Source organism: Acanthopagrus latus, chromosome 19, assembly GCF_904848185.1.
Source record: "Acanthopagrus latus isolate v.2019 chromosome 19, fAcaLat1.1, whole genome shotgun sequence".
Lineage (NCBI taxonomy): Eukaryota > Metazoa > Chordata > Actinopteri > Spariformes > Sparidae > Acanthopagrus > Acanthopagrus latus.
In genome coordinates this window covers 24,307,930-24,332,632 of record NC_051057.1, presented here as the reverse complement: position 1 = coordinate 24,332,632, position 24,703 = coordinate 24,307,930, and the positions used below count along the sequence as shown (strand labels likewise).

Here is a 24,703-nt window from a genome sequence, read left to right as displayed (position 1 = left end):
TGCCTGTCTGCCTGCCTGCCTGTCTGTCTGCCTGCCTGTCTGCCTGTCTGTCTGTCTGTCTGTCTGCCTGCCTGTCTGCCTGTCTGTCTGCCTGCCTGCCTGTCTGTCTGCCTGCCTGCCTGTCTGTCTGCCTGCCTGCCTGTCTGTCTGCCTGCCTGTCTGTCTGCCTGCCTGGCTGACTGCCTGCCTGCCTGCCTGCCTGCCTGCCTGTCTGCCTGCCTGCCTGCCTGCCTGCCTGTCTGTCTGCCTGCCTGCCTGTCTGCCTGCCTGCCTGCCTGCCTGCCTGCCTGTCTGTCTGCCTGCCTGCCTGCCTGTCTGCCTGCCTGCCTGCCTGCCTGCCTGCCTGCCTGCCTGCCTGCCTGTCTGCCTGCCTGCCTGCCTGCCTGCCTGCCTGTCTGTCTGCCTGCCTGCCTGCCTGCCTGCCTGCCTGCCTGTCTGCCTGTCTGTCTGTCTGTCTATCTCTCTTCAGGAGCCATTTTGGACTCGGTTCAGCTCGGGTGCATCACATACTGTCAAGGCCGCCACAACAAAAGACAGAACTTCCGGTCAAGACTATCAAAATAAAAGGGAGCTGTGCGTCACCTCAGTTTGAGCTGAACTGTGATGAAACCCTGAGTGTTGAAATATAAACATGTATCTGACAGAAGTCGCGGTGGATCAACACACAATACACAGATTATCTTCTGCCGAGATCCAGACCTGCTGGAGTCTCATCTGGTTCTGATCCGGAGCCGTGAACACAGAGGACTTTGTAACTTGTGGGATTAAAAAGGTGATTTCTCTTCAGTCCTGTTGATCAGCCTGACTGCAGCAGTGATCCGGAGAAGACCTCCACTGTCGGGTGGTTCTGTTCTGTTCTGTTCTGCTGACTGGAGCTGGAGGGGAAATGGACTTTACTTCATGAACGTAACATTACAGAGAGGAGACAGAGAACCAGAACCAGAACCAGAACCAGAACCAGAGTCTCTGCTGAGTGCTGACTTCACTCAGAGCTTCACCTCAACTCTCTAATGTTCTACAGAGTTCTTCTGGTTCTGTTGGGTCTGGTTCTCAGACTTCCTTCCTCTCTGACTCTCCTGAAGTTACAGACAGACGAGCAGATGAAACTCAGCGTCACCTCGAGGACTCTGGAGGATTTCTCTGCTGGAACTTTGTTGATGTGAGAACAGAACTCAACACCACACAGAACAAAAGGTCCAGTTGGTTTCATCCACCATGTCGTCCACATGGTGGAGGATGTCACCAGCTGGAGTTTTATTTTGAAACAGGAAGCAGATGTTGCTGCTGTAGCTTGACGTCATCCTGCCTGTTTGTCCCCAGCAGCCCCGACCAGAGAGAGAGAGAGAGAGAGGAAGAGAGAGGGAGCAGGTCTGCGGGAGCTCTCACGCCTCTAACCGCCTTTTGTGAGAGTTCCAGCGGGCTGTGAGTGAGACTGACCCGGCCTGAGCCGCCGTCCGCCCCGCATGGCTCCGGATTCGCTGCGAACTTCACCGTAGAGCCTTGTGGAGGAGCAGCAGGAGCAGGAGGAGCAGGAGGAGGTGGAGGAGGAGGCTGGATTATTACACACCGCACACACATACACAAAAGCCCAGTGGACAAACAGCGTCCCGGAGCCCGGGCCTGGCCGCGGGTCCTGGTTTTACGCAGCGCTTCTGGAACTTGTGTTTTAAATGTTGGAGGAGGATCCGGACGGCAGCAGGACAGAACCCGGCGGCGCAGAGACCGTCTCCGACCCGAGGGAATGATGTGGCTCTCCGGGCTGACTGCTGCACTTCTGCTGGGAACTTTGTGTGCAGGTAAAGAGACACAGAGCCGCCGGCCTGGTTCTGCTGCTGCTGCGGGGCTGCAACACCACCTGCAGCCCCGCAGCCCGCACACACACAGCCCCGCACACACACAGCCCCGCGAGAGGAGCACACACGGAGCCATGTTCACACTCACGGGAGGCTGCCAGGCTTTTATTGTGGAGGGTTGTTGTTTCTGCACCAGAGTCCAGAGAGATTCTGAGCGATTTTAGAAACACTGTGTGTGTGTGTGTGTGTGTGTGTGTAGTGTTTGTCCAGCACATGGCGACGCACACACTGCAGGACGCCCGTGCATGCGTGTGTGTTTGTGCATGCGCGTGTGTGTGAGTGAGGTGGACTGAGGATTGTGTCCTCATTTTGCACCGAAAGAATCTGAGATGTGCGGCTGCAGGTGAGCGCGTGCACGTAATGTGTCGACGTGAGGACACCTGTGATGATCCACATCTATGTGTGTGTGTGTGCGTATGTGAGTGTGTCACCTCAGTCCAGCATTTATATTCACTGTCAGTTCATTTCGGGGGGGGGGCTTGGCTGCAGCCGTTTGTGCGCGCGCGTGTATATTTCTGTGTGTGTGTGTGTGTGTGTGTGTGTGTGTGTGTGTGTGTGTGGCTGCAGGCTCCATTGTCTGCTCAGGCATGCAGCCGGATCAATAATCGATCACTGAGCTCGAGCCCTTTCCTCAAACAAACACAATAGATCACAGATAACCGGACACATCGATCTCTGCGTCTGGTTCTGTGCGCGCGCTGCTCGGTACCGTCCACGCGCGTTTTTACTACAGCACGGCGGGCGGATGAATGAAGCAGCTCGCGGTCATGTGGCCTCGTAGTAGCGGAGAGGAGGCGTGTGCGCGTGCGTGCTGGAAAAATACTACACACACACGTGATCTGATAAATGGTATAATGCTCCTGTCATGTTGGTGAAGGTGACGTCAGATGCACCTGTAATGTGTCAGTGTGAACACGGACCTTCATCATCATCATCATCATCATCATCATCATCATCATCATCACACCTCCACTGATGACTCTGTGACGTCACTGTGAGCTCCAGAGGAGACATTGTGTTTCTGACATGATGATGATGATGATGATGATGATGATGATGATGATGATGATGATGTCATCAGGTCACTGTGTGTCCTGCTGGTCTGAACTGGACCTGGACCCCATGACTTCATTGTGACTCAGTGCTTGTGTCCAGCCTGGTGCTGATCCGATGTGTTCTGTGTTCTGTCTCCTGACCTGAATGTCTGATTTGGATGTTTTAGGGACAAAGTTTTCTGAACGTTGTCTGTAAAACATCGCGATCACAATCAGTCATGTGACATCTCTGTTGTTGTTGTTGTCATCAGTGACATCACAGGGAGCTGATCGGACCTAATCACGTGTTGTGCTGTTGGTCTCAGTATGACACAGATGACAGCTCTGTGGTTCTGTGGACCTGCTGTTGGATCATTCTACACCAGTTTATCCAAAGTCCAGAACTCGTCCAGGTCCATGTCGAGGATTAAATCCCCTGCTGAGACTTTCAGATCCACAGGATGTTGTGAAATCCTGAAGGAGACTTCAGAAGTCCTGAGTTTTGGCCCGCTGAGCTTAATTGGATCCTGTGGTTCTGTTACTGTGGTTCTATGTGGTGTTGGTGTGGTTCTGTGTGGTGTTGGTGCGGTTCTGTTACTGTGGTTCTGTGTGGTGTTGGTGTGGTTCTGTTACTGTGGTTCTGTGTGGTGTTGGTGTGGTTCTGTTACTGTGGTTCTGTGTGGTGTTGGTGTGGTTCTGTGTGGTGTTGGTGTGGTTCTGTTACTGTGGTTCTGTGTGGTGTTGGTGTGGTTCTGTTACTGTGGTTCTGTGTGGTGTTGGTGTGGTTCTGTGAGGTGTTGGTTTGGTTCTGTGTGGTGTTGGTGCGGTTCTGTGTGGTTCTGTAGTGTATTAAAGTTAAACGTGCAGTTGAGTCTTCAGCTCCTGACAGGAAACCAGAACCGGCACTAGGTCAGCGATCCAGCCGGGTCCATGAGACCATGTTCTGGATGTTTCCATCATCAGCCTATATAATCCAGATATTCAGGTTAATGTGACAGAAACAGGAAATGATCACGTTATTGTATATTTAATCTTCGATGGCGTCTGTGGAGTCAAACGTACGGCGGAGATCTTCACCTGCTGCCTACACTTCCCACAATGCAACAGGACCAGATGGTTCAGGCAGAGACTCAGGTGTGTTATGCTAGTAGCAGGTCTGTACAGTCAGAACAAAGAGGCTGTTGATCAGCTGCTGTGGAGAAACGATCAATACACACACACACACACACACACACTGCAGCAGTCTGGTGATAATTGTACATGGATGATGAATTGATTCAGGAGTCAGTTCTGGTTGGAACTGGACCTGTGTCTGTCTCGGTCAGAGCTCTCTGGCCTGGCAGCTGTTAGGTTCAGGTTCAGAACCCACTTGGTTCTTGTTTGTAAAAGATGTGTTGAGGTTCCTGGTTCTGTCTCCACGAGCAGGGCTGGACAGTGTGTCCTGATGTGTCATTAAAAACATTCAGAGGTTTCAGGCTTACGAATGTTAGACCCGTCCCAGTCAGCGGTCTCTGGCCCAGTACACAAAACCAGCTGGTTAGGTTCTGGAGAAGATTGTGTTTTGGCTTAAATGACCTGGTTCTGTCTTCACAAACGATCTGATGACTGATGAACAGAAAAATGTAAAATATCGGCCCGATAATCTGTCAGTCAATAGTACGGGCCATAAATTCTGACACTGATGTCACATTACTGATCAGCTGGTTCTGGTCCAAGAGGAGGACGAACTATCAGATCTGTGTGTTTCAGTAACGGACCTCATGACCTTCAGCTCCAGCTTCTCTGTGTCACTCGGTTTGTTCTCTCAGAACCGGCTGATGGAAACGCTCCTTCAGTGAAGCACAACAGAACTTTATTTAAACGGTGCAGAACCCAGAAGTGTCCGCAGACATGATGCGTGTCCGTCCGTCTGCAGCGAGGAAACGATCCCAACATGCTGGATTTAGACCGCAGACGGTTTCTGCTGCTCCTCGAGGGGAAACTGAAGCATGTCTGTGTTTCTGCTGTTTGATGTGAATCTAAAACTAGAGAAGGTTTCAGAGCCGTTTGTGTTGTGAGGCCCGATTCTGCCCTCTCAGCACCGCGGCTCCCTGCAGGCCCGAACACCAGCAGAGGGGCGAGGGGTGCTCGGTGGGGGATGGGTTGCCTGTAGCTACAGGCGAGATTTAAAGGACCAGTGCCTGTTTTTTTTCTCCTCCCCTAAGATTGATGACATGAGGTCAAGAGGAGGAGGAGGAGGAGGGGGAGGCGAGGGGAGGAGAGGGGGAGGTGCCGGGTCAAGAGCAGACCCAGAGGGAGAAACGGAGCGGTGGAAGTGGGCTGGATGTGTTGTGGAGCTGAGGAGCGTTCAGAAACACAAACGTCAGCAGGAATGTGGAGATAAAACCAGGAGCCTCACATCAATTAAACAACCACTGGTTAATGATACATTGACGTTTACGGCTCCTCTGAGGAGAACAGAGGCTGTTAGCAACGTTAGCATGGAGCATTAGCTCCAGCTGTCCGTCCAGAACTTCAGTTCACACCTAACATCTCAACAACTGGAGGAAATGTACTCTGGACACATGTGTTCCCCTCAGGATGGACTGAAAGCAACCCTGTGCTAATGTTAGCATGATAATGTTAGCCTGCTGATGTTAGCCTGCTGATGTTAGCATGCTGATGTTAGCGCTCTCCACAGCCTCTGAGCTTCTGGACCGACATGTTAACGGCAGTCGGTTCATCGCTCTTAAAGGAGCAGTATGTAGAAATTCAGACATTTCAAATAACACAAGACAGACGTCCTGATGTCAGAACTGCTGATGGGTTCAGTACATGTGTAACACAGAGTCCAGTTCTGTTGCAAAGCCAAAGGAAAGACGTCTACATGAGACTGTTCTGTGTCTCATAGTCATCGATTACATGTTGGTTCCAGTCGTATTGATCTTGGATCCTGATCAATAATGTGATGTGAATGTCTGAGTGTCCGTCAGTCGTCTGCTGGACGGACGGAACTCTGAGTGTGTTCACAGTCCCGAGCTGAGCGGAGGAGTTTCATTCTGCCCAGAGCTCTGTGATATACGACTGGAGCTCAGCTGACCTGCTTTCTCAGCGATCAATACTGTGGGTTATTGTACACACACACACACACACACACACACACACACACACACACACACACACACACACACACACACACACAAATAGAAACAGACTCTTCATCAGCAGATTAATAATCTGATTACATCTCCACAGGGTGTCACAGGGGCGACTGTAGAGACACGAAGACATCAAGAAGAAATCTTCTGAAATGTTCCAGTAATTCAGAGATGTGATGTGATGTCACTTCCTGCTCACTGAGACAAACAGACTCCATGTTTCTACTCACAGACAGAAAGAAGTTCATGTAGAACATTTGCTGAATTAACAAGAAGGTCCAAATAATGCAGAATGAGTCAGAGACAGAGTTTCACAGAGTTTATAAAGTGTCTCCAACTCAACAACTCACTAAACTGACACATTTGTTAAGGGAGTCTGGGGACTTTCTCCACGGGAACAAAGAAGTCGCCTATATTGTTCCTGTTTAGTGTCTTTGTAACATGTGACATGTTTAGATCAATAACATGTTTCTTCTTTCATAAATGGAGTGTAAATGGTGAAATCAGTGTAAACAGTGTGTTCAAACAGCTGATCAATGTTGGCAGGTAAGACTTTAGCACTTTAGACACAGAAGCAGACAGGCTGGTACAGACATGCTGCCACAAACTGACACTTTTTACAAGGAGACAAACAACTTCAGCTGAAACATTTAATGCTGAATTTACAACAAGGACACAATGAGTCAGAATCTGTCAGAGACACAGTTTCATAATGGGTATAAAGTTTGTTTTAACTCAACAACTCTTAAAATCACCACATTTGTTAATGGAGTCTGGTGTTACTTGTTCAGGTAAATGAATCACACTGAATAAGTCAGTGTTCAGTCGGTCATGTGTGACGACAAGCTGTGTGTGTGTGTGTGTGTGTGTACCTGGACAGATAAAGTGTTATCTTGCCATTTGGGCTCACAGCACACAGTGCAACAATAGAGTACAGGACACTTTATCAGAACACATACACAGACACACACTGCAGGGACGTGTCCATCGCCTTTCAAACGGTCCAATCAGATGGCAGCATTCTGGGGCTGATGGTATAGAATAACAGCAGTAAATGGCTGAGTGTTGCTCTGCATTGTGTTGGTGGGCAGTAAAGTTTGGTGCCTCGCTGTGACAGATGGGGGGGGGGGGTCGCTTTCATTGACCAACTGACGGCACCCCGGGGCCCAGACAGCCCCCTCCCCCTCCTCCCCCTCCCCCCCTCTCTCCCCCACTCGTTTGTTTCCTCTCTCGCCCTCGTCTCTCCCTCGAGGACCAGAGGAATGACTCTCTCTGCTGCCATTTGTCCGAGGACGGGGGGCCCAGTCTGGGAGAGTGTGTGTGTGTGTGTGTCTGCTCTGAGATGACAGGGCAGATGTTGTCTGGACAACAACAACAAAACACACACATACACACACACACACACACATACACACACACACACACACCCACACACACACACACACACACACGTGGTGTTATCTGTGGTTTGTTCAGGTTGCATCAGACTGAACTCCAGTTATCAGCTGTTTAAACGTGAGCGCTCACGTGCACACTCATGTGTTAGGCTGCTGTGCGTCGTCCTCCAGGAGGTGTCGGGCCGGTCCAGTCGGGCCGGTCTAGAAGGATTTTACACCAATGAGGAGTTTGTCTTGCTGAAGAAGGTGCACACACACACACACACACACACACACACACACACACACACACACACACACACACACTTACGGAAGACAATAAAGACTCAGTGCATTTACATGACACTCAAGAAAACTGAACTACTGTGTCAGTCCGACTATGATCGGATTTTTAAGATGCATGTATACAGTATTAGTCTGACTAAAATCGGACCGGATCGGATTTCTCATAGTCGGATTAACACACCTAGATTATTTGATTGATAGTTGCATTACTCCTGCATGTTTATGTTCCATCAGATCGGATTTTTGCGTTCTGTGCAGACTCAGGATTTTTTTCCCAGGGCTGTGAGCCAGAAGTAGAAGGACGACGACGACGGCGTCTTTTCTCCGAAACCACCCCAAGCAAGAGCACCATTGTGCGTCTAGTTTGTGAAATTATCATATACACCATACACGAAGCGTACAAAGATGCAGCTTCTCCTCGCTCTTCGTACACCATATTTCTTGAATGCCGAGGCAGCTGGTGACTTTAAGAGGTCAGCTGGAGGTGTTTCTGTTACCACTAGTTGAAATGGGTACAGCGCCACCTAGCGTACGGGGGTATGACATGCTTTGGCCAGTAATTTGATTTTCTCACCGGCATGTATACTGGGACGACTGCAGTTGTCTGATTGAGTGGCATAGTGGAACTATGGCTGTAATCTGACTAAGATGTGCATGTAAACACACTGAGTTTAGGAGTTGTAGGACTTCTCTGGTGTGTTTGGAGGGTTCTGGGACGACACTTTGGGTTTCCTGGTACTGACGGGGTGTCGTTGAGACTTTTAGGGGGTCACTGGGTTTTTGAATCCACAGGGGTTGCTGCTGGTCCTGAAAGGCCCTGGTATTAGCCGATGCTGAGAACAACTCAGTGACAAATTAATTTGCAGTAGTGGTGGAACCGACCAGAACCCCTACAGAACCATCCAACCAGCCCCAGACCCTCCCGGAGGACTCTGTGGTCTGCCTGTAAGGGGTCCAGGTCGGCTTCCTGCTGCTCCTCTTTGGTTCCTGTGAGTTTTCCTTTGGGCTTTGTGTGAGGTTCTTGTGGTGGTTCAGACAGTTCTGTTGGTCTTTGAGGAGGTTTTATGAGAAGAACTGTGTGTCTGGTTCTTGCTGGAACAGACAGATGGTGACAGGGTGACAGAACTCACCTCAGTAACGTCTAGACGTTCTGTTGCATGTTCTACGGGTCTGAACAGAACCCTGCAGACTGACAGAGCTGCAGCTGCAGCAGGTTCACAAACGTACAGATGTCGGCCATGATTCAGATTCCACTACGACGAGCGTCTGCGCCGCGTGTTGACTGTTCCCATGGGAACGAGGTGACAGATGTTATCTGCAGAAAGCGTCTGAACGGAAACGTACAGAGTGAATCCGTAGACCTTGTATGTGGTTCTGTCTGATCCGGTCCAGGTGATGTTGAAGTGAGTGAATGGCGGACTCTCTCTGTCTTTCTTTTCTTGTCCTCTTATCGAAACGCTTCAGTAGCGTGGAGGCTGAGCGGCTATAAATAGAGGCTGTGTGTGTGTGTGTGTGTGTGTGTGTGTGTGTGTGTGTCAGAGAGTTTGTGGAGGGGAAACCCGTTCTGGGATCCAGCTGGATGAGATCCAGGACTTGGATGCGAGGAGAGAATCAGTGCACATTTGTTTTAAACTTTATTGCACTTTATTGAATTCACACTGTCGACCAATAGAAAGCATCATGACATCACTTCCTGTTTGGCTCCCTTGTTGTTGTCGTCAGCTTCTTCCTGATGTTTGTTCTGCTCCATCAGAAGAAACTTCAACCTTCATGATTTGAACATTTGCTGTTGTTTTATTTTGTTAATGTACTCTTTACACATATCTACTTCCTGTCCGTCCTGGAAAGTGTTCCCTCTGTTCTTCTATATTTTGAGGACGACAGAACATCAACATTAATATATTTACTCACTGTGATGACGTTTCTCTCAGTACCTTCAAATCTCCATCAGACGTGTGTGAAATGCAGATTGCCAAGTGTGTGTGTGCGTGTGCATGTGTCCATGTGTGTGTGTGCATGTGTGTGTGTCCATGTGTGTGTGTGCATGTGTGTGTGAAGAGTTCCCATGGCTTTGCATCTCATATGTTGCCCTGTGATCTCACTAACATATGCACACACACACACAGATCCATATCATTAGTTGCCTTTGTGATTATCATATGCAAGAGGTCGAGGTCCCCCACACACACACGCACACACATGCGCTTGGCCTGGCAGATGCCTTTGTGTGTGTGTGTGTGTGTGTGTGTGTGTGAGACCTCTGACCTTTCTGTCTGGAGTGAACAAAGACTCTTAATAATTTGTCTGTTGTCATTTTGCATGATAAAGACACACACACACACACACACACACAGAGCGATCTGCATTTCACACACGTCTGTATCTGTATCATCAGGAAACAGGAGGTCAGAGGTCACACACACACACGCGGGGCAGACATGTTAATGTGTGATGTGATGTCGCTGCTCTTCATCTCAACACTGCAGCTGTCTCAGCGACCAATCATATGAAAGTGTGACGTGTCAGAGGTCATGAGAACGCTGCAGAGCTGCAGATGGAGAGAAATTAATAAAGGACGATTCCACCTAATTCTTCTTTAAAGGAGCAGTTCACCTAAACATTAAACCTCAGCCATCCTCTCCTCCTGCTGTCTGCTGTGACATGAAGTCGTCTCATTCCTGACGAACAGTTTCTGTCTCCTGCTGAAGGTCATTTTCTCTCAAAAACACGAGAACAAACATGTCCTCCTGTGATGAAATAAAATATGTCTCCTTAGAAAGAGGTGGAGAGCTGTAGTCCTAAAACTCAGAGATCAGTTAGCATATTAGCATGTTAGCACTTCCTGTCCCCTCGTCTCAAAGTCTGAATGTGTTTCCAGTTAAATGAACATATTTATGTGTTTTGTTCTCCAACATGAATCATCATTAATGTCCCACAGTTTAACTGTGAAGCTCTTCATGTGCTAACAACAGTTAGCGGTTGCTAACAAGTGTCTGAATGAGACTACAGAGGTTGTCGGGGACATTAAACGTCCTCACAGCAACACGGAGACTCATCTACTCACTAGTCCGTCTTTACAGGCCACTTTAGTTCCACACTGTTCTAACTCTGACTTTACAACTTGGACACTGATCAGTTTATAGAAAACCTGGATAGTAATTGTGCAGTAAGACTCTTAGTGGTGGAGACGTTTCAGTCATGTGACCGTGATGTCGTCTGTTTGTAGCCTAACATTAGCTTCTTACTGCTACACAGTTAATGTAGCTTCACACATCACAGAGTGGAGTTCATCTGTGGAGATTATCTGGATCAACAGAACCTGGACGGATCAGAACCTGCAGGTTATTTTCTGTAGTTATCCAGAATCCAGTTCAGGATCAGTTACTGTTTTTATTTTTTCACCATCTCGTCGGTTCTGTGATCACAAACACACACCAGACTCATTAGCATATATTTAGATTGTGTGTGTGTGTGTGTGTGTGTGTGTGAGAGCAGACATGTTATTGTGTCTCGTGTCCTCACAGGCCACATTAGGGCCATCGCCATGGAGACGCCATACGGACACATGTCTGATGGTCTTGGAGTGACGGCACCGCGTCTCAACAAGCTCCTCACTTTGTTAGAAGTTCTGCTGTCTGGGCCCTTAGCTTAGCATGTTAGCATGGTGTCCGTACATTACTGTTAGAATATCTGAAATATCCCTTTAACACTCCAGAGAGAGGCGCATACGTGTGTGTGTGTGTGTGTGTGTGTGTGTGTGTGTGTGTGTGTGTGTGTGTGTGTGTGTGTGTGTGTGTGTGTTGGTCTGCTCCTGAACATTTTGTAACTCGCTGCTCAACTTTTTAATTGAAAAAGAACTTGGACTAAATGTCAAGTGACACACACACACACACTCACACACACACTCACACACACACTCACACACACACTGACAGCTGCCTGGCCCATTAGCTCACAGATCTCCATGGCGACCAAGTCGACCTCCAGAATACTGATGTGTTTAGAGCGGCTGCACTGTGGCGTGTAGATCGTCAGCAGCAGGATTGAACTTCCTGTTCTGTTTCAACTCAACCTTTATTGAAACACTGTGAGAGACAAACTGAAGAGTTTCAGGAAGTCCTGTTACTCCACTGACCCGAAGTACTGAAGATGTTTCACTGCAGCTGTTACTGTACTGCTGTCAGCCCACAGCTGTGTGTGTGTGTGTGTGTGTGTGTGTGTGTGGTTGCCTAGCGACAATCAATGCACAGATTGGCTGTAACATCTGTCGCAGTGAGCGCTGCCAAACCCTCGAGTCTGCTCGTCTCTTCAGTCCAACTTTTATCTGCAAGTTCTGAAAGATGTTCGTCCTCCTGCTCAGTAACTGAGCACCAGACTGCAGTACTCGAGTACTGAGATACTTTCTACAGTCGACAGTCCAAAACCACAAAGACTCTTCAGGTAGTGTGTGTGTGTGTGTGTGTGTGTGTGTGTGTGTGTGTGTGTGTGTGTGTGTGTGTGTGTGTGTGTGTGTGTTGGGGCCTCAATTTTGCTTCTTTGGTGATTACCTCATCCTTGTATGACCTCAGAGGTCAAAGGTCACATCTGGTGCCCATAACTTAGCTCTTTGATGACGGACGATGTGTAGCTGCTGTGTGTGTGTGTGTGTGTGTGTGTGTGTGTGTGTGTGTGTGTGTGAGACCTCCAGCCCCCAAAAGATGAGACAAAATGGAGGCAGAGAGGAGGGAGGTAAAGGGTTCGGAAAGAAGAAATGGTCCACATGTTCTGTGTGTAGATCTATAGATTTTCCTCTGTTTAAGAGACGTCAGGCTGAGTCACTAGTTGAACTCGTTTTCTCTTCACTCTTCTTGCAGACGTCGGCTGAAAGCCTCCTTTCAGATCGCAGCTCACCTGTTGCAGCCGGCTCATTATGCCGCCTCTTTATTTCTCTGCTTTAATAAGATCAGAAAGCACTAATGGTGCTTTTGATGGTGCTGAATTACGGGGTGCTCAGGTCGGTTCTGAGGCGCCGACGCCCACAACGGCTTTTAACTGTGGATCTGTGTGTCTGTGTGAAGAGGTTCATTAAAGCTGCCTTCTCCTCTGTGCGCTGCAGGACTGAGCCACGGGGAGGCCGACACCACCGAGTGTTTGTACTACAATGTCAACTACGAGATCGAGAAGACCAATCAGAGTGGGGTGGAGCGCTGCGAGGGCGAGAAGGACAAACGCTCGCACTGCTACGCCTCCTGGAGGAACAGCTCGGGCTCCATCGAGCTGGTGAAGAAGGGCTGCTGGCTGGACGACTTCAACTGCTACGACCGGTACTGACACACACACACACACACTGACACACATGCTTACACAGATCAGACTGAACCCGAGTTCAAGAGCCGAACCTGACTGAGACCAAGGCCACACTACTTCACAGCAGCCCTCCACAAAGACAGAAAGAAGTTCATGTAGAACATTTGCTGAATTAACAAGAAGGTCCAAATAATGCAGAATGAGTCAGAGACAGAGTTTCACAGAGTTATAAAGTGTCTCCAACTCAACAACTCACTAAACTGACACATTTGTTAAGGGAGTCTGGTGCTGGTTTATGGCTGGATCAGCTGAAACAGACGGTGTGTTCACAAACAGCTGCTGCTGACATCAGGAGGTTCAGAGTCTTCTCCTTCTTCTTCTTCTTCTTCTTCTTTTCCTTCTTCTCCTTCTTCTTCTTCTTTTCCTCCTTCTTCTTCTTCTTCTTCTTCTTCTTCTTCTTCTTCTTCTTCTTCCTCCACCTCTCTTGTAGCTCTGGTTTTGTTCTCCTCCAGCTCCTAGGGAAGTATCTGTCCACAGTGTCACCATGACAACAGCTGATGCTGTTTGCAGTCACAGCCACACGTTTCCCATCATGCTCAGCGTCTGCAGCTCCCCGGCTGCCCTCAGTTTGACTGACAGGCGCTGTGTAAATGCTCGGGGCTGTTTTGGCAGCGACGACGTTGGCTGGTGATGCAACAGTGAAGCAGACCGACAGCAGCAGTGACATCACATCTCATCTCGAGTCACAATAAGTCACAACATGTGATGTGTCGGTGAATCTCTGCCTCACATTAATGATGTGATATTAATTTAACACCAACAAGTGTGAGTGAGATGAAGAGAGTTCTGCAGAACAGAACCGAATGAGAAGGTTCCAGAACACTGATGAGGGTGGAGAGCTGGCAGGGTCCGCCACACATACACACTCAAACAGGATGAACTGTGTCGTCCTTTGTTGTTTAGTTTGTTCAGATCAGCTGACGACTCACGCTGAGAGAACGTTAAATGATTTAATGTAAAACTGGTAAAACAGAGAAAATAAAGACAAACATTAAAACATTCTGTGAAGCTTCAGGTCATATGTGGAGAGAGGAGAGAGGAGAGGAAAGAGGAGGAGAGGAGGAGTAAAACGTGTCTTTTAGAAGGAGACGTTGAAGGTTGGTGCTCGCAGCTTTTCCCTCGACACACCTGATATGCTGCAAATTCCACATTTTCCTCGAGGCGCCAGAAAAGAAAGAAGCTGATATTTGGGTCGAGTTCTGCTGCTGCTGGTCCGCCACCACACTCACATTCCCCAGACGCTGCTTGATTGACAGGACTGCTGTTAGAATCCCTCGGCTGTTCAGACTCCACGAAGCCTGACAGAGAGGAGCATCGCGTAACGTACGAGATCTCTGAGACTTCCTCTGATCATCAGAGCACCCTGATCCTGAGGCAGCAGTGAGACAGGCAGACAGCAGCAGTGAGACAGACAGACAGGCAGCAGTGAGACAGGCAGACAGGCAGCAGTGAGACAGGCAGACAGCAGCAGTGAGACAGACAGACAGGCAGCAGTGAGACAGACAGACAGGCAGCAGTGAGACAGGCAGACAGCAGCAGTGAGACAGACAGACAGGCAGCAGTGAGACAGGCAGACAGCAGCAGTGAGACAGACAGACAGGCAGCAGTGAGACAGACAGCAGTGAGACAGACAGCAGTGAGACAGACAGACAGGCAGCAGTGAGACAGACAGACAGGCAGCAGCAGTGAGACAGACAGACAGGCAGCAGTGAGACAGACAGACAGCAGCAGTGAGACAGACAGACAGGCAGCAGTGAGACAGGCAGACAGCAGCAGTGAGACAGACAGACAGGCAGCAGTGAGACAGACAGACAGGCAGCAGTGAGACAGACAGCAGTGAGACAGACAGACAGGCAGCAGTGAGACAGGCAGACAGCAGCAGTGAGACAGACAGACAGGCAGCAGTGAGACAGGCAGACAGCAGCAGTGAGACAGACAGACAGCAGCAGTGAGACAGACAGACAGGCAGCAGTGAGACAGGCAGCAGTGAGACAGACAGCAGTGAGACAGACAGACAGCAGCAGTGAGACAGACAGGCAGCAGTGAGACAGACAGCAGTGAGACAGACAGACAGCAGCAGTGAGACAGACAGCAGTGAGACAGACAGACAGGCAGCAGTGAGACAGACAGACAGCAGCAGTGAGACAGACAGCAGTGAGACAGACAGACAGGCAGCAGTGAGACAGACAGACAGGCAGCAGTGAGACAGACAGACAGGCAGCAGTGAGACAGACAGCAGTGAGACAGACAGCAGCAGTGAGACAGACAGGCAGCAGCGAGACAGACAGCAGTGAGACAGACAGACAGCAGCAGTGAGACAGACAGACAGGCAGCAGTGAGACAGACAGCAGTGAGACAGACAGCAGTGAGACAGACAGACAGGCAGCAGTGAGACAGGCAGACAGCAGCAGTGAGACAGACAGGCAGCAGTGAGACAGACAGCAGCAGTGAGACAGACAGACAGGCAGCAGTGAGACAGACAGACAGCAGCAGTGAGACAGACAGACAGGCAGCAGTGAGACAGGCAGACAGCAGCAGTGAGACAGACAGGCAGCAGTGAGACAGGCAGCAGCAGTGAGACAGACAGACAGGCAGCAGTGAGACAGACAGACAGCAGCAGTGAGACAGACAGGCAGCAGCAGTGAGACAGGCAGCAGCGAGACAGACAGACAGCAGCAGTGAGACAGGCAGCAGTGAGACAGACAGACAGCAGCAGTGAGACAGACAGACAGGCAGCAGTGAGACAGACAGACAGCAGTGAGACAGACAGCAGTGAGACAGACAGACAGCAGCAGTGAGACAGACAGACAGGCAGCAGTGAGACAGACAGACAGCAGTGAGACAGACAGCAGTGAGACAGACAGACAGGCAGCAGTGAGACAGACAGACAGCAGTGAGACAGACAGCAGTGAGACAGACAGACAGCAGCAGTGAGACAGACAGACAGACAGCAGTGAGACAGACAGGCAGCAGCAGTGAGACAGACAGGCAGCAGTGAGACAGACAGACAGGCAGCAGCAGTGAGACAGACAGCAGTGAGACAGACAGACAGACAGCAGTGAGACAGACAGCAGCAGTGAGACAGACAGACAGGCAGCAGTGAGACAGACAGGCAGCAGCAGTGAGACAGACAGCAGTGAGACAGACAGACAGCAGCAGTGAGACAGACAGACAGGCAGCAGTGAGACAGACAGACAGCAGCAGTGAGACAGACAGACAGACAGCAGTGAGACAGACAGACAGCAGTGAGACAGACAGCAGTGAGACAGACAGACAGACAGCAGTGAGACAGACAGACAGCAGCAGTGAGACAGACAGACAGACAGCAGTGAGACAGACAGACAGGCAGCAGTGAGACAGACAGACAGACAGCAGCAGTCGGGTGGTTCTGTTCTGATCCAGCCTGGAGGAGCCTCAGTGTGTTAGATGGATCGGCTGCTGCGAAGCCTCTGGTGTTCTTCTCTTCATCTCTCTGACTCCCTGAAGCTCCAGAACATCATGCGGGTCCTGGTCCAAGGTGTTCTGATTGGGTCACACGACGATGTTCTGTTTGTGTCTCAGGCAGGAGTGTGTGGCCACAGAGGAGAGTCCGCAGGTCTTCTTCTGCTGCTGTGAAGGAAACTTCTGCAACGAGAAGTTCACACACCTGCCTGATGTCACCGGACCACGTGAGTCTGCCTTCTGACTGGATAGTGTGTGTGTGTGTGTGTGTGTGTGTGTGTGTGTGTGTGTGTGTGTGTGTGTGTGTGTGTGTGTGTGTGTGTTTACCTGAGGTATGAGTGTTAGAATTAGCAACGTGACTACAACTAGCAGACTGAAAACATTAACACTTCTTGTTTTGTTCGTCACACTTTGTTCAACAAATATTTACTCTGTGAATCTGTGTGTGTTTCATGGTGTGTGTGTGTGTGTGTGTGTTTCATGATTTGTGTGTGTGTGTGTCAGTGATCAAAGCCCCGCCCCCCAGCATTGGTGCATTGAATGTGCTGGTTTACTGCCTGCTGCCCGTCACCATGCTGTCCGTGGCTCTGCTCACCGCCGTCTGGCTGTACCGACACCGGAAACCTCCGTACGGACATGTGGACATCACTGAGGTACACACACACACACACACACACGCACACACACACACACACACACACACACACACACACACACACACAGAGTCCCAACATGGTGTCATGGCGCCCTCTGGCGGCCATCAAGTGGAGCTGCAGCTGAGTCATAATGATGGAACCTGGCTCTCCTCTCTGTGCCCTCCAGGATCCTGGACTTCCTCCTGGCTCCCCCCTGCTGGGTCTCAAGCCCCTGCAGCTGCTGGAGGTGAAGGCCCGAGGGCGCTTTGGCTGCGTCTGGAAGGGCCAGATGATGAACGAATACGTGGCCGTCAAGATCTTCCCCATCCAGGTTCACACTCAGATGGTTTCACCCTGATTGTTCCTGCGTGTCTCGCTTTAATGTCCAGAAGTGTTTCACGTCTCGTCCTTCTCCGTCTGACAGAACAAAGAGTCGTGGCAGAACGAGAGAGATGTGTTCGTCACTCCAGGCATGAGGCACGACAACATCCTGAGGTTCATTGCTGCAGAGAGACGAGGGAGTCACCTGGAGGCCGAGCTGTGGCTCATCACCGAGTTCCATGAGAGGGTGAGGATGGTGGGGGGGAGCAGGAGGTAGTTAAAACTGACTGGGATGTGGACTGTGGACTGGTTTGATGTGGTCTAGACTAAAATCCAGACCACCTGTGTGCCTGCAGGGCTCTCTGTCAGACTTCCTGAAGGGAAACATCATCAGCTGGACCGAGTTGTGCCACATAGCCGAGTCGATGGCGTGCGGCCTGGCGTACCTTCATGAAGACATCCCCCGACAGAAGGGGGAGGGGCCCAAACCGGCCATCGCTCACAGGTCAGTGAACTCCACCGTCACAGCCAAAGTTGGCTCTGATTGGCTCTCAGAGTGTGATGTCCGGAGCCTTTCTCACCAGTAATAAAGTGTTGATGCTGCATTTAAGTGCCTGCAGGAATGCAGGAGAATGGAAGTTCAGTCGGCCTCGCTGTGACGTCCTCTGTCTGTGTGTGTTTCAGGGATTTTAAGAGTAAGAACATCATGATGCGTTCTGACCTCACAGCCGTCATCGGCGACTTCGGCCTCGCTGTTCGCTTCGAGCCGGGGACGTCTCCTGGAGAGACACATGGACAGGTGAGCTGCTCTGAGACGAGAGTCAGATAAACACTGAGCATGGCTTCATGTATGTTAACTGCGTGTGTGTGTGTGTGCAGGTGGGGACCAGGCGCTACATGGCCCCGGAGGTTTTAGAAGGAGCCATCAACTTCCAGCGAGACGCCTTCCTCCGAATCGACATGTACGCCGTCGGTCTGGTGCTGTGGGAGCTGGTGTCCCGCTGCAAAGCTGCTGATGGTAACACACACACACACAGTACCAGGGTGAGTTAAAATGCCAGTAGAGTAATAACTGAGCACAGGAATCTAAGTGTGTGTGTGTGTGTGTGTGTGTGTGTCAGGTCCGGTGCCAGAGTACATGCTGCCGTTTGAGGAGGAGGTCGGTCAGCATCCGTCACTGGAGGACCTGCAGGACGTCGTCGTCCACAAGAAGCTGAGGCCGGTGTTGAAGGACCTCTGGCTCAAACACAGCGTGAGTGTTCTCACACACACACACACACACACACACATTGATCAGTGTCTTCCCCTCCATTAAAGATAAAAGATGAAGTTATATTTTGGTTTTGTCACGTTGCGTGCTGTTTCTCTGCCTCGTCATTTCTGAAAAGAAGACTTAAAACATGCTCTTTTATTTTGACGGGTTCCTGTGTTCTCTTCTTCTTCTGCTGCTGCGTCTGCAGGGTTTGGCTCAGATCTGTGAGACGGTGGAGGAGTGCTGGGATCACGACGCCGAGGCTCGACTGTCGGCCGGCTGCGTGGAGGAAAGGATCGCTCAGGCCCGCCGCCTCACCGCCACCATCGCCCCGCCTACCTCCGACCACAACGCCCTGACGGTGTCCACGCTCGCACCTGTTCCCATGGTAACTAATGTGGACCTACCGCCCAAAGAGTCCAGTATATGAGGAGGAGTCACAAACAGACTAGTTCTGGAGGCCTGATGTTACCGGTTACTTTCCTGAAGTTTGGTTCAACTTCCTGTGAAGACAACCGACTGACACACACACACACACACACGCACACGCACACACACACACACACACACACACACACACACACACCATCTTTCTCAGTGGAATTGTACAACCTACACCAGAACCACGGCGGCTGCTATTTGAGCTCTTTGGACTTTTTGGAATCTTCGGTTCTTTGATTCTTCGTCCGTTTGGACAAATTTACCAGCACACGTCCTCGTTTCTCTCAAGTTCCCGTCTGTCTTGAGTCATACGTGTCTTCTTTTTGTTTTTTTAACCGTGTGTTTGTGTGTGTGTGTTTTGTGAGAAGAACGAACACACACACACACACACACACACACACACACACACACAGAGGAACCCAACACTGAAACGCATCCAGGTCCCGACTCAGTGAATGCTCTTGATCTCCAGGTACCTCAGCCGCCGCTTTCATTACTTTTGTACCATGTTTTTGTGCGTTCTTCGCTCTGCCGTCTTCTCCTCCTCCAGAACCGGACTTATCCACCTACCTGGCAATTTTTGCAACCGCGCACCTCCCATCAGCCCGGCGCCGGCATGTCTTTTTACTTCAATGCTGCAGAACTCTGGTAGGAACGCTGACTGTTACTCACCAACACCGACAGCAAACATGACAACATTTGTTTTTCTACTTTTTTTTCGGACTCTTATTTTCTATTCTTCTCCTGCGACCCCACGCCACTATTCACACACGACAAACCTTCGGATCCAACGGGTTGTATCCAAAAAGACAGGAAACAGGAAGTGAGGTCAGATGGAACGATGTGGAGGACGAACGAGGACTGGACGCTTTTAAAGTCAAGGTTTCTTTTCTTTGTGTTCAACGGCTCTCGTTTGAGATTGAAGACCGAGAGAAGTCCGATACGACTAATTTTCAGGAACCAGGAAGCAAACGTCTTGCATGCAGAGATTTGATTGGCTGACTGCGCTCAACCACAGCATTTGGTTGGCTCGGAGATAAAACTTCTCAGGTAACCATGTCTACAGGGGGCGGAGCAGGCCGGCCACAAGGTTCCACTGTATGGAGGGGCGGGGCCAGTGACGTATGGGAGGGGGTTATCTGAGGGTGCTCAAAGCCTATTGGCTATCCTGAATATGTAAATTTGCAAGGTGCCCAAATGCAGGGAAACATGTTACCCTGAAAAGGTGCAAGACCTCATGATGCAGAGATGCATTCAGGTCAGAGTGTGTGTGTGTGTGTGTGTGTGTGTGTGTGTGTGTGTGTGTGTGTGTGTGTCTGTCTGCATGTGGGTGTGTGTGTGTGTGTGTGTGTGTGTGTGTGTAATGTCATGTGGTGTGACAGTTTCCTTTGTTGTAGTTTTGGTTTTCTGCTGATGTTTCATGTCGTCGGTCTCAGCTGGAGGAGGTGAGTGACCTCTGACCTTTAACCTCCTCAGGTCTGCTCCCCTCTAACGTCGCCGCCTGCTGGTGGAGCAGCAGCACTGCAGGAGTCTGAGGCCTCGATTATAGATTTAAACCAGAGCCGCGGCCTCAGATCAACTCTGATCGTGAGCTTGACGTCCGATACTGTAAAGGTGCGGAGCGTAAAAAACTATAAAAACGTGTTCTCAGAATCATTTTTAACTTCCTGTCATCAAACTCTAAAGCTGATCCTCCCGCCTGGTGAGTTTCTCTCAAACATTGCAGCACAAAAGAGGGTTTGTCAGGACCTGATAGACCGAACGCTCCTCGTCAGCAGCACATAAACAGAAAACGTGATTAATTTAGATTAATTAGATTATTTTTCATTCTGGTCTGCAGAGGTCACAGGCTGCCGAGGTTAAAGGTCATCTGTCACCTCTCTGTCTTTTGTTTTTTTTCTTCAACCGGGACCAAAACCGCGGCGTCTGTCTGTCGCCTCAGAATCTGGTCACAAAGAGTCCAGTTAACTCACTTCATCCGTTGTGTTCGAGCACAAGCGATGAAACACAAACGAGTGTCTGTTGTGTTCATAGTTTTGTGCGTATGTTGTTGTGTTTGTTCCTTCTGTGATGCCATACCTGTAACAGTGAATGTCTACGATGCTGCTGCTGACGATGATGACGACCATGATGAGGATGACTCAGACTCAAAGATGAATATATTTCTGTATATTCCTTTTTATTGTTCATTTGACCGGTGCATTGAACACATGCAACTCTCCGTCTCTGTACGAAGTCAGTGAAGCGCGATGAGGCGTTCAAGGAGCGTCCGGCGTTCAGCCGATGTGCGTAAGAGAGAGAAAGAGCGAGAGAGCGACATTGACTGGAAAATATACTGAACGTGAAAACAATACTGCTCATGAACCACAGATCACCTCAGTACACCACAGATACCTCAGAAGACTTTTCTACGTGTTAAAGTTCAGTTTTATATTTTATTAGACGTCGACTCGTAGTCACATGATATTTTATTGTGAACTTTTTATTCTTTGTTTTCTTTGATTCGAGACGTTCATCCTGTTTTTACATGAAATCTCCAAACTGATTAAAAAAGAAATGCTACCAGGTCACCGCGAGCCCGCGACCTTCACCGTGTACATAGTGAATAAAGTTTTGTTTTTTAGACTGAATGAACTGCCGATATCATAAAAGCACCTGGACTGAGCTCGACTGTTTCCATCCGTCTCCTACTCCCTTCACCTCCGTTCTCAGCCTCTCCACTCGTCCTTATTCTTCTTCTCTTCTTTGACTTAACTTCACCTTTTAAAATGTTTTCTTGCCTCCTTTTCTATCCTCTCTTCTTCCTTTTTCCTCCTCACATCTGCTTGTTTTTTTTATCTCCTCTCTACTCGTTTCCTCCTCTTTCGTCTTCCAGTTACATCTTTCCTTCCCTCCCACCTCCTCCCCACGTTCCTTTCCTCCTCCACTCTTTCCTCCGTCCTTCTGACCTTTCCTCCATCTCTTCTCCGTCTTTCTTCACATCTCTTTGTTGTGTTGAAGTTTTCTGATGTTGTGCCTTTTTTGATCTCATCTCTTGAGCTTCCTTCTTCTCGTCCATCCTGTCCTTCCTATGAATGTAAATAAAGTTTTCCTAAATATCACACCAGAGTATATTTGTATCAAAATACATTTAGAATATCGATCCCACTAAAAGAGATTAAACACAAATCTGAAGAAATGTCAACAGGTGAAATATTCCAGATGTATTTTGGATGTGTGTCCAGGTGTGCTCTCGATGTGACGATAACCTTCTCAGACAAACAGCTGACCTGACAGACTGACTCAGATCCAGGTGTTTCCAGGTGTTTTCAGGAACATATTACCTCATTAAAGCCACTCGGGCAGAAACAGTATGCGAGGAGCGACGGGCGACATTATCGTTCAGGTCCGGGGAAGCAAACGGGCTCATCGTCACAAGCACGGGTCAGAAACCAAATGACTGAAACCAAGACGTCAACCAGAAACGTATCACGCTGTGGGCGGGGTCAACATTCAGCATTTAGTGATCAGAGGTACACTTAGCATTGTTAGCATCCCACAGTGAAACAAATGGAATATCTGGCTACAAAGAGAAGGTGTCGCTAACGACGCAGCAGCGCTCATTTTAATTAACCCAAGTGCCGACACAGCAGATCCGTCCGCCTCACGATGAGAGGATCAAACTGAGCAGAGCAACAACCATCTCAATCAAATGTCGACTCATATCAATAAAACTCCAACCCCACGTTAGCATGTCATCTGTTAGCTCATACTGTTAGCGCTGAGCTACCTTTGTAACTTCATGGTGACTAAATAAACGTGAGCTCAGACGGTTTATCGTGGAGGAAACGGACGACTTTAAGATTAATGTCAACATGGCAGCACGTCCACGTCCTCTGGCTCAACTCACCGCTGAACTCTGTGTCAGCTGATGGTTTATGGGAAGACAGTGAATTTTGAGGAAAACTGTATAATTATGAGAATAAATTTACAAGAAGAGTTCTGATTAATTCAGAACTATCAGAAAAGGTCAGAATTGTGATTTTAAACTCAGAGTTACGAATGAACATATTGATTATGTCAGAATTATAAAAACAGAGTGTGAACACATGAACATGATGGATCTTCTGAAAACGTTTCTGACACAACGAGGTAGCGGTGGAGTTGTTTAGCCTCGATGCTAACCAGCAGGAGGATGCAGCGAGCGGCTCCCAGGTCTCTGCTGTTGCGGCATTTTCAAATTGAAAGTCACTATTTGAAGGCTTGTTTCCACTTATTGTGCAGGTGGTGCTTCCATTTTTTTGTGGCCAGTAAAGTGCCTGTAAGGGGAAAACAAGAAGCGGCTGCTTGTTGATTTCTCCTCAACGCTGAAAACTTAGTTGTGTTGCTAACGTGAATCTCAGTCCGCGACAGCACGGTCGAACATGCTGAGTGTCACGTATGAAAAAACCTTGTGAAGAGTGATGATGTTCACGAGACCCTCCACTCTGGGAAACCTTCCTCCTCACTTCCTGCTGCAGCTTCCTGCCTCTTTCTATTCTTATTTTTCTCCAAACTGAAGAGATGGACTCATTGATTGTTCTGATTGTGGATCATGAAGATGAACTCATTCATTGATGAATTTGTAAAAAATTCCCAGATGAATGACTGAATGAGGCAAAAATATCTTTGAATTCTCTGCATCTTCTTAAGTAAATGTGGGAGACAAAACAAGTCCAGATAAAACAAACAGGTGAAGTGATGGATTGGATCAGAACCGACACACAGGGGCAGGTTTCCCAGTCGTGTTGTCAATCGGTCAGCCTGAACTGATTTGTGCCGTTGTCACCCCCACATGACGGAGGAGCCGTCACAAAAAAATTAAACACTCGCTTCTGGTGACGAAGCAGATTCTTGTCTTTGGTTCAGGTGGAGTTCAGACTCGGTGAACTAGCTCCAACAATATTATCTGAGACGTGTGGTGCTGACTCCTCAGACAGACCACAAACCAGCAGACTGAGTCCGTCGCCTCACAGCCCACATTCAGCCTCAGCAGGCTGGCGACCGTCACCTGCTGAAGCTGAGCTCTGATCGAAGGTCACCGCAGCTGAACTCCACACAGATGAGTTAAGCAGTTTCACACCAAGGTGTGAAGCCGCTGGCTCTGATGTCACTGCAGCCTTGTCCTGAACCCGCCAGGCATGTAAAGATGGCCGCTTCCTGTTTGAATCTCAACCTTGTCACTTTTTTTCTGAACTGAAGTTACGTTTTCAGCTCATAGTGACATGTGTCAGACTGAGAGGCAGCCATCTTTACAAAGCCCCACCCTTCTCCAGAACGATGATGTTGATGGTGATGATGTGAAATGTAAATCTTGTACCTTATGTTTCACTGTTGTAGCTCAACTGTAGAACACAGAGACAAACTTGTACTACTGATTTTAACAAATATGCTATAAAAAGAAGCAGCAGCTGCCTGACTGACTGCAGCTGCCTGACTGTCTGCAGCAGTCTGACTGACTGCAGCAGTCTGACTGACTGCAGCTGTCTGACTGACTGCAGCTGTCTGACTGACTGCAGCTGTCTGACTGTCTGCAGCAGTCT

At 49.2% G+C, this 24,703-nt stretch overlaps 1 protein-coding gene across 1 annotated transcript; it reads left to right on the top strand.

Annotated features, from left to right (window-relative positions):
• Positions 1–1,304: 1,304 nt before the first annotated feature.
• On the top strand, positions 1,305–23,412 carry acvr2ba (activin A receptor type 2Ba). Its single transcript, XM_037079541.1, has 11 exons — positions 1,305–1,796; positions 12,802–13,009; positions 16,614–16,720; positions 16,998–17,146; positions 17,316–17,459; positions 17,553–17,696; positions 17,806–17,954; positions 18,134–18,248; positions 18,329–18,467; positions 18,571–18,701; positions 18,910–23,412. Exons 1-11 carry the CDS (start codon positions 1,742–1,744, stop codon positions 19,129–19,131), a joined length of 1,563 nt encoding a protein of 520 aa, XP_036935436.1. The 5' UTR covers positions 1,305–1,741; the 3' UTR covers positions 19,132–23,412.
• Positions 23,413–24,703: the final 1,291 nt, after the last annotated feature.

Coding starts and splice junctions, on each gene's coding strand:
- acvr2ba (XM_037079541.1), top strand. CDS start 1,742: ATGATGTGGCTCTCCGGGCTGACTGCTGCACTTCTGCTGGGAACTTTG. Junction 1,797..12,801: donor GCTGGGAACTTTGTGTGCAG/GTAAAGAGACAC, acceptor TGTGCGCTGCAG/GACTGAGCCACGGGGAGGCC. Junction 13,010..16,613: donor GACTTCAACTGCTACGACCG/GTACTGACACAC, acceptor TTTGTGTCTCAG/GCAGGAGTGTGTGGCCACAG.